We start from the raw sequence: 10135 nt of genomic DNA on the forward strand, positions 1-10135 counted from the left end.
TTCTAAAATAAATATTTTGCGATTCTTAACCAAAATCGGAAAAAAATGCTTCGTTCAAAAATCAAATCATTGATGACAAGTATTTTAAATGATTTGAAATACTCTCAACGTTTATCTTTCTACAAATTGCCTCGTGACAACACACTATAAATAAACAACTTGCACGCTTAGAGAATCAGTCTGTATCAAAATGTTGACTATAATCCTGAGTGTGATATTGGGTGCGCTCATTTATTACAAATTAATAAAACCGGCCAGTTTTTGGGAAGAAAGAAACATCACTCACGCTTCAGCATGGCCTCTGGTTGGAAGTATGTGGGAGTCAGTTATCCAGAAGAAAAATGTAAACGAAGTATCTACCGATATTTACAATAAATACCCAAACGACAGGTTTGTGTCCTTGACTGTTTTATTAATTAGAGTCCACAATTTTGTTGTAGATACGTGGGTTATATGCAGTTTACAGACCCAGTCCTCTTAATCAGAGACTTGGACTTGATTAAACAAATCGGAGTGAAAGTTTTCGACAATTTTCGCGACCATCACGCTATTGCTGGTTTTAACGCAGAACCTTTGTTCACTAAAAGTCTCATATTCTTGGAAGGAGAAGAATGGAAGCAAATGAGGGCGACTTTAAGCCCGGCTTTCACTAGCAGTAAGATGAAAAATATGTATCACTTGATTTACGAATGTGCTGAAAATTTCGCCAAACATTTTCAAGACAAAAAACAGGACGTTGAAGTGAAGGATATTTTTTCGAGATTTACCAACGATATAATTGCAACGGTGGCATTTGGCATTCAAATTAATTCTTTGGAAGAACGTAACAACGCGTTTTATTTGAATGGAAAATCAGTGACTTCGTTTAACGGCAAACAATTACTTAAGTTTTTTGTGGCACAACTAGCTCCACAAATTTTTGAGGTAAATCCACGCCATTTCGCATCAAAACATGTCCGTAAAGTGCTTTTTACAGTTTTTCAAATTGTGTGTATTTGATCAAAATAGTGTAAAGTACTTTTACAATATAATCATTGACAATATGCACAAGAGGGAAAAGGAAGGAATCGTTCGGCCCGATTTGATTCATTTATTGATGGAAGCCCGTAAAGGAAAACTTAAACATGATAACAGTAATAATGAAGGTGGTGATGGTTTTGCCACAGTTGAAGAATCCGACATTGGCAAAAATTTCAAAAAAATGGAACTAACAGACGAACTAATGGTAGCCCAAGCTTTACTCTTCTTTTTTGCTGGTTTTGAAACTGTTTCAACTGGTGCCAGTTTTTTGGCACATGAATTGGCCACAAATCCTGACGTTCAGAGGAAACTACAAGAAGAAATAGACTCGGTACTTGAGGAAAATCAAGAGAAAATTTCATATATAACGATACAATCGATGAAATATCTCGACCAAGTTATTTCCGGTGTGTATTTCCACTGTCTTTATTTTTTTTACGATTTTTTTGCAGAAAGTTTAAGACTTTGGCCACCAGCTCCCCAAACTGATCGTTTGTGCAACACCGACTTTGTTCTTGAGCCAACAAAACCACACGAAAGACGATTTACGATTGAAAAAGGTGTTACAATAATTATCCCGTTTTATGGAATACATAGAGACCCTGAGTACTTTCCAAATCCGGACAAATTCGATCCTGAGCGGTTTAGTGACGAAAATAAGGCCAAAATTGTGCCAGGGACTTATATGCCGTTTGGTGTCGGTCCAAGAAATTGCATTGGTACGTAAAAAAATTTTTGAGAGAGATTTTTTGAGTAAAATTTCAGGTTCGAGGCTTGCTTTGTTGGAACTGAAAACACTATTCTTCCACTTGTTATCAAAATGTGATATTGTGACGAACAGCAAGACGGTAATTCCGCTTAAAATCAGCCCAAATAATGGGAATATTACGCCAAAAGAAGGAATCCATCTAACATTTAAGCCCAGAAACGTGGCCTAATTAAGAGACCGTTCCATAAATTTATAAACCAATTGTAATAAATGTAACAAAAAAGAATAAATAAAATTTTTACAAGTTCGTGTTTGTGTTTTTATAAGAAATCCAAATACATTATACAATTGTTTGTAGTGATTATGAATTATTATTATAAACAATAACAAGTCCCAACGTCATTGAGATTACTACACTAGTAAAAAATCTGAGTGAAGATTCAGAAAACCCAAATGACTGTCTATTAAAAATTATGATAAAAAAACTAAGTAATTACATTTTTCTGTTTGTAGTTTTGAATCAATGAACCCACATATTTTGTATTTTTTTCTTAGTGTGGGTAAATAAATTTTGAAAAATTTTTTTGGTACTAAATGATTTTAAATCAAGTATTGTCATTGCGTGGTCATCTTTTATAAAATAAATATTTTGCGATTCTTAACCAAAATCGGAAAAAAATGCTTTGTTCAAAAATCAAATCATTGATGACAAGTACTTTTAAATGATTTGAAATACTCTCAACGTTTATCTTTCTACAAATTGCCTCGTGACAACACACTATAAATAAACAACTTGCAAGTTTAGAGAATCAGTCTGTACCAAAATGTTGACTATAATCCTAAGTGTGGTTTTGGGTGCGCTTATTTATTACAAATTAATAAAACCGGCCAGTTTTTGGGAAGAAAGAAACATTACTCACGCTTCAGCATGGCCTCTGATTGGAAGTATGTGGGAATCGGTTATTCAAAAGAAAAATTTCAATGAAATATCTGCCGATATTTACAAGAAATACCCAAACGACAGGTTTGTTTCCTTGACTGTTTTATTAATTAGAGTCCACAATTTTTTTGTAGATACGTGGGTTACATGCAATTTTCAAACCCAGCTCTCTTAATCAGAGATTTGAATTTGATTAAACAAATCGGAGTAAAAGCTTTTGATCATTTTCACGACCATCTTGCGTTTGTTGGTGTCAAAGCAGAGCCCTTGTTCAGTAAAAGTCTTGCTATTTTACAAGGAGAGGAATGGAAGCAAATGAGAGCGACTTTAAGCCCAGTTTTCACTAGCAGTAAAATGAAAAATATGTATCATTTGATTTACGAATGTGCCGAAAATTTCGCCAAACATTTTCAAGGCAGGAAAGAAGATGTCGAAGTGAAGGATATTTTTTCGAAATTTACCAACGATGTGATCGCTACAGCGGCATTCGGGATTCAAATTAATTCACTAGAGGAGCCTAATAACGAGTTTTATTTGATGGGAAAATTGCTGACTACGTTCAAAGGTTGGCAACTAATTAAGTTTTTTTTTGCCCAGTCAGTTCCCCGAATTTTTGAGGTGAGTAATAACACGATTTTGTACCGTCTAATATTTGAAATATTGTTTCAGCTCACTAAATTAAACATTTTTAATCAAAAAGTTATAAAATATTTTTATGATATAATTATTGACAATATACACAAAAGGGAAAAAGAGGGAATTATTCGTCCCGATTTGATTCATTTATTGATGGAAGCTCGTAAAGGAAAACTTAAACATGATAATAGTAATGAAGGTGGTGATGGTTTTGCCACAGTTGAAGAATCCGACATTGGCAAAAACTCCAAACAGTTGGAACTAACAGAAGACTTAATGGTTGCTCAAGCTTTGATTTTCTTTTTCGCTGGTTTTGAAACGATTTCGACCAGTTTCAGTTTCACGGCTTATGAATTGGCCACAAATCCTGACGTTCAGAAGAAACTACAAAAGGAAATAGACTCGGCATTTCAAGAAAATCACGGAAAAATTTCATACAATGTGTTACAATCAATGAAATATCTGGACCAAGTTGTGTCCGGTGGGTATTTCCACTGTCTTAAATTTTTTTACGATTTTTTTGCAGAAAGTTTAAGACTTTGGCCACCAGCTCCCCAAACCGATCGTTTCTGCAACACCGACTTTGTTCTTGAACCAACAAAACCAGACGAAAGACGATTTACGATCGAGAAAGGTGTTACAACAATTATTCCGATTTATGGAATACATAGAGACCCTCAGTACTTTCCAAATCCGGATAAATTCGATCCTGAACGGTTTAGTGACGAAAATAAGGCCAAAATTGTGCCAGGGACTTATATGCCGTTTGGTGTCGGTCCAAGAAATTGCATTGGTACGTAAAAAAATTTTTAGAGTGATTTTTTGAGTAAAATTTCAGGTTCGAGGCTTGCTTTGTTGGAACTGAAAACACTATTCTTCCACTTGTTATCAAAATGTGATATTGTGACGAACAGCAAGACGGTAATTCCGCTTAAAATCAGCCCAAATAATGGGAATATTACGCCAAAAGAGGGAATCCACCTTTCGTTCAAACCCAGAAAAATAAACGGGAAAATGTAAAGTGTTTCGTAAATTTATTACTTTCACTGAACTTATCAGTGATAACAATGATTAAAAATAACTTTGTTTACTTGTTGGACTTATCAATTTTTTTTAATAAAATAATTAAACCCACTAAGAGAGTTTTTATCAGCTTTCCCTACACCTAAATTTAGTCGTTTTCGAAACAATTAAAGTTTTTTTTGCGTTTTTTTTTTAATATTGAAATTCTTTATAACATTATTTACCGTATTGTCAAATTTCTAAAAAAAAATTAGCAAACCTCAAATTTTTGCGATTAAGTTTACAGAATTAAAATAACGTTAAAATTTTGAAGTTTGTAAATATTTTTCCAATTTTCAATTTTTCTAAAACTCTAAAAATGGCAGTATTACCGATTTTTAAACTGAAAGTGCAAAAATTTTCAAACAGCCTGTATAGTGATGCTTTGTTACCATTTTATATCTCAAGCAGCTCTGTTTATCAAATGATAACACACATTCTAAACTGCCAGCTTCCGCCGACTCATCATCAGTCCATTAACCAAAATGTTAACGACCATTTTGCTCACGCTTCTCTCCGCTTTAATTTACTTCAAGTTAATAAAACCGGCAAGTTTTTGGGAAACGCGCAACGTCCCCCACGTCACATCATGGCCTCTAGTTGGAAGCATGTTCCCTGTGCTAACCCAAAAGAAACACTTTGTGGAAATTTCCCAAAACATTTACACCCAATTTCCGAACGCCAAGTGGGTAACTCCAATTAACCCCAACCCCAAGTAAAACATTCACAATTTCCAGATGCGTGGGTTACGTCCTATTCACAAAACCCACCCTTTTGATCCGCGACTTGGACCTCCTTAAGCAAATTGGCGTCAAAGAATTCGACAGTTTCCACGACCATTTGCCCTTCGTGACCGAAGCCACGGAGCCTCTCTTGAGCAAAAGCCTCCTTAATTTACTGGGGGATGAGTGGAGGAAAATGCGGGCGACTCTAAGCCCGGCCTTCACCAGCAGCAAAATGAAACACATGTACCAATTAATTTGCGAGTGTGCCGAACGTTTCACCCAACATTTCGGGAACCGGACTGTTGATGTGGAAATCAAGGACGTGTTTTCACGGTTTAGCAACGATGTGATTGCAAGTGCGGCGTTCGGAATCCAAGTCGATTCGTTAAAAGAGCCAGGAAATGAGTTCTATTCAATGGGCAAAGCTGTGACTTCGATACTTAACGGCTTTCAAATGGTCAAAGTTTTCCTGGCTTTGTCCTTCCCCAACATTGCTAAAGTAACAATTTCTTCTAGATTGGAGTTTATTTCATGCTATTTTTCAGCTTATACAATTTAGAGCAATCCCGCCCAAAGTCACAAGTTTTTTTTACGACATAATAATAGATAATATAAAAAAACGCAAAAATGAGGGAATTGTTCGCCCAGACATGGTCCACCTTTTGATGGAAGCCCAAAGTGGGAAACTAAAACATGACAACAACACGGAACAAGTTGATGGGTTTGCAACAGTTGAGGAATCGGAAATTGGCAAAAACTCCAACAAAATCCAGCTCACAGACGAACTAATCGTGGCACAAGCCCTTATTTTTTTACTAGCTGGTTTCGACAGTGTTTCCACCGGTTTAAGCTTCATAGCGTACGAATTAGCCACTAATCCTGACGTTCAGAAGAAACTACAAGAAGAAATAGACTCGGTGCTTGAGAAAAATCAAGGGAAAGTGATGTATAACGAAATACAGTCGATGAAATACCTGGATCAAGTTTTGTGTGGTAAGAGAGCAGGGCCGTCTTAGCGGGGCACCCAGGCGTCAAATTTTTGAGGCAGCAATTTTTATTCAAAACCTACTAGTAGGTACAGTTACGATCAAAAAGAATGACACTCCTACCAAACGAGATGTATAGCTAAAATCCGATCAAAATCTTTTAGGTCATAAATTTGAAGAAACAAGTTAGTTTACAAGATATTAAGTGTATCACATTAAAAAAAATGTAACGCGGTTTGAAGGGTGTCATTCTTTTTGATCGTGACTGTATTGCATTGCATTGAAAGAAATTGCATTGAACTGAGCTAAAATTAGCTAAAACAGTCATAAGAAAAAATGTCCTCACATTAAATAGAAAATTTAAAAATTTGGCATCAATTTTTTTGGCGAAAATCTACAAATCTACAAACTTGACAACACTTTACAAGCAATTTTCTAAACTACGCAAAGAAAATAAAAAGCTGTAATTTTTGTAAGAAAATGATAGGGGCTGCACTCAGAACTTTGCACCGAGCGCTTGTAAGGCTAAAGACGGCCCTGTAAGAGAGAATTTTTTGCTTATTTTTTGTTAAAGAAACTTTAAGGTTGTGGCCTCCAGCACCTCAAACCGATCGTTACTGTAACAAGGATTTCCCAATTGATGCAAATTTTACGATTGAAAAGGGCGTAATGATCGAAATACCAATTTTTGCAATACATCGGGACCCTCAATATTTTGCTGATCCAGACAAATTCGATCCTGGACGCTTCAGCGACGAAAACAAGTCAAAAATAGTGCCTGGAACGTACATCCCATTTGGTGTCGGACCAAGAAATTGCATAGGTATGGCAAAAAAAATTAAACAATTTTAATACCAGCTCCAGGTTCGAGGTTTGCCCTACTTGAGATAAAAATTCTGTTTTGGCACCTTCTCTCAAAGTTTGATATTTTACCGAATGAGAAAACAGTGGTTCCGTTCAAATTGTGCAAACGAAGCAGTAGTTTGGTTCCGAATGAAGGGATTCATCTTAGGTTCAGACCCAGAAAGTGAATGTTTTACGAAAATAAATATTTATTGAGCGATTTATGTTTGATTTTTTCCGATCCTTGCTAACAAATGAAAACAATTCTAAAATTATTTAGTCATTTGTGGTCATTTATTGTCCGAAAAAAACACTTTTTGCACATTTCTTTGGATATTTACAGACAGTAGAATGGAGTTTTTATTTCGTTTAGCTTAAAATTAAACTGTGCCATAAAAACTAAATTTAGTATTTTTGAAACGTTAATTATACGTTTAAAACTAACGTTAGTATTATTTCTTTACGTTTTTTACGTAAATACAACTTTAAGTTAAAATATACTTTTTTCGTAGAATAAAGATGGTTTTTAAAGTACGTAACATAAACGTTAAAAAAACGTAACCATACAACCAAATAACAACGTTGTAAATTCCAACGTCAAAAAACGTTAGATTTACGTCTCTGTCCTTACTCACCATTGTGCAATATTTAGCAATAAAATTATCCGTTTTATTTCTCTTTTATTCCCACAACCTTGTAAACTAAAACCAGGAAACGACCTTCCATTAATGTTAACAGTACAATACATGAGTATTAATTTTCGACAGTCGCGAAATGACTCAGTAAAAATGAGCCGAGATAAGTGTGATATCTGTGATAGGATAAATCAACAATTATTGCAATATTGAAACAGTTCGTAAAAATGTTGACTCTAATATTGGGTGTAATTTTGGGTGCGATAATTTACTACAAGTTGAGAAAACCGGCCCATTTTTGGGCCGAAAAAAACATCCCCCACCTGTCATCATGGCCCATTGTTGGCAACATGTGGCCATTTGTGGTCCAAAAGAAACACATCACGGAAATAATTGCTGATATTTACCGCCAGTTTCCGACAGACAGGTCATTTCTATTTTTTTCCATATTTGGCACTTAATTTATTTACAGATATGTGGGTTATTATCACTTCATGACCCCGACTCTCTTGCTACGAGACGTTGAATTGATTAAACAAATCGGAGTGAAGGAATTTGATAGTTTTCACGACCACGTTTCTGTCAGTAATACCAACACTGAACCTTTACTCAGTGAAGCTTTGACTAATTTACCTGGAGAGAAGTGGAAGGAAATGAGGGCGACTCTAAGTCCGGCTTTTACCAGCAGTAAAATCAAAAATATGTACAGTTTGATCTCCGAATGTGCGGAAAATTTCGTCGATTTTTTCCAAGGCAGGGAGCAGGACGTTGAAATCAAGGAAGTTTTCTCACGGTTTAGCAACGATGTGATTGCAACTGCGGCCTTTGGTATTCGAGTTAACTCGGTCCAGGAACCCAACAATGAATTTTATGCCATGGGGCGATCGCTAACCACTTTCAGTGCCTTCCAAATTTTGAAAATATTCCTGGCACATCTTGTACCAAAAATCGCTGAAGTACCAACTAACACTAACTTTACCCCTTGTCTCAAACAATGATTCTAGTTTTTTGAATATAGGGTACTACCAAGGAAAGTCACAGATTTTTTCGAAGGTTTAATTTTGGACAATATGCAGAAACGGGAGGCTGAAAAAATTGTTCGGCCCGATTTGATTCATTTATTGATGGAAGCTCGTAAAGGAAAACTTAAACATGATAATAGTAATGAAGGTGGTGAGGGTTTTGCCACAGTTGAAGAATCAGAAATTGGCAAAAACACGAAACAAGTGGAACTAACTGATGAGAAAATTGTGGCCCAAGCTCTGCTCTTTTTTTTCGCTGGTTTTGAAACTGTTTCCACGGGTGTCAGCTTCATGGCGTATGAATTGGCCACAAACCCACACGTTCAGAAGAAACTACAAAAGGAAATAGACTTGACACTGCAAGAAAATCACGGAAAAATTTCGTACAACGTGCTACAATCGATGAAATATCTGGACCAAGTTGTGTGTGGTTGGTATTTTTTCTCTAGGTACTGTCTTTATTTTTTTTACAATAATTTTTTTGTAGAAAGTTTACGACTTTGGCCACCGGCTCCACAAACCGACCGTTTGTGTAATAAAAATTTTGTAATTGAAGCGAGCAAACCCCATGAGAGGACTTTCACAGTGGAGAAGGATACAATGGTTATGATATCGATGTTTGCAATTCATCGGGATCCTCAATATTTTCCGGATCCTGAAAAATTTGATCCTGAACGGTTTAGTGACGAAAATAAGGCGAAAATTGTGCCAGGGACGTACATGCCGTTTGGTGTGGGACCACGAAATTGCATCGGTACGACAAAAAATTTATTAAGTTTTATATTAAGACTAGTTTTAGGTTCGAGGTTCGCTCTGCTTGAAATCAAGACACTTTTCTGTCATTTGCTAGCAAAATTCGATATTGTACCAAATGGAAAGACAGTTATTCCGATTAAAATTAGCCCAAGTACGGCCAATATGGTGCCACAAGAGGGCATCCACCTCACGTTCAAACCTAGGTTGTGAAATATATTATTTAAAGTTTCGTTCGTTATCACTTTAATTGTACATATAAATTGATACACCTTTAAATTTAAAACCAATTTTTTTGCCCATTAACACAATTTTCCATTTAAATTATGTGAAAAATTAGCAAAGCAACTTAAACGAAATTTGAGAAAGTTTTTTTCAAATATTTAGAATTGCGAAAAGTATCTACTACGGTCAGAAAGTATCGAAGTTATAGAAAAATTTTAATTAAACAACACTTTCCTGGCTTATAAAAAAATTACATTATTACTAATTATTCTTTTTAATATTTTTTGTTTCTTTAATTTTTGTCAATTCCAGAGGCTTAATTTTTTGGTATACCGGATTTTTTTATTTAAAATGGCTCTGCTTTAATTTATTTTTCTTCTGGTATTTTTTTCTAATTTTTAAACGGCTTCAGTCAGCTACGAACTGATTTCAGATGGTCCTATATGTTTATTATTACCAGCAGTTATTTTTCAAATTATTGAAGTGAGTTTTATTCTGCTCCAAGTTTCTGTGGCATAAATTTTGAAAATTAATTTATATTTAATTTGAACCTAATCAGTTCATTTTTAAATTTTGTGA

At 35.2% G+C, this 10135-nt stretch overlaps 3 protein-coding genes across 4 annotated transcripts; all 3 read left to right on the forward strand.

Moving 5' to 3' along the window:
* The first annotated feature begins 156 nt into the window (after positions 1 to 156).
* Positions 157 to 4439, forward strand: LOC103314136 (uncharacterized). Its single transcript, XM_008199211.3, has 10 exons — positions 157 to 390; positions 441 to 924; positions 977 to 1427; positions 1473 to 1739; positions 1786 to 1956; positions 2519 to 2753; positions 2804 to 3287; positions 3339 to 3786; positions 3832 to 4098; positions 4144 to 4439. The coding sequence occupies exons 1-10, from the start codon at positions 191 to 193 to the stop codon at positions 4323 to 4325; spliced, it is 3189 nt and encodes a 1062-aa protein (XP_008197433.2). The 5' UTR covers positions 157 to 190; the 3' UTR covers positions 4326 to 4439.
* A 351-nt stretch (positions 4440 to 4790) lies between these two features.
* On the forward strand, positions 4791 to 7141 carry LOC100142582 (cytochrome P450 9e2). The gene is made up of 5 exons (XM_015983005.2): positions 4791 to 5052; positions 5105 to 5591; positions 5638 to 6085; positions 6653 to 6901; positions 6943 to 7141. Exons 1-5 carry the CDS (start codon positions 4853 to 4855, stop codon positions 7107 to 7109), a joined length of 1551 nt encoding a protein of 516 aa, XP_015838491.1. The 5' UTR covers positions 4791 to 4852; the 3' UTR covers positions 7110 to 7141.
* Positions 7142 to 7674: 533 nt separating this feature from the next.
* On the forward strand, positions 7675 to 9617 carry Cyp9 (cytochrome P450 monooxygenase). Of its 2 annotated transcripts, none has more exons than XM_008199124.3 (5): positions 7675 to 7983; positions 8029 to 8512; positions 8561 to 9008; positions 9066 to 9332; positions 9378 to 9617. In XM_008199124.3, the coding sequence occupies exons 1-5, from the start codon at positions 7784 to 7786 to the stop codon at positions 9542 to 9544; spliced, it is 1566 nt and encodes a 521-aa protein (XP_008197346.1). In that variant the 5' UTR covers positions 7675 to 7783; the 3' UTR covers positions 9545 to 9617.
* The last annotated feature ends 518 nt before the right edge of the window (positions 9618 to 10135 follow it).

The sequence above is a fragment of the Tribolium castaneum genome, chromosome 6 (assembly GCF_031307605.1).
Source record: "Tribolium castaneum strain GA2 chromosome 6, icTriCast1.1, whole genome shotgun sequence".
Classification (NCBI taxonomy): domain Eukaryota; kingdom Metazoa; phylum Arthropoda; class Insecta; order Coleoptera; family Tenebrionidae; genus Tribolium; species Tribolium castaneum.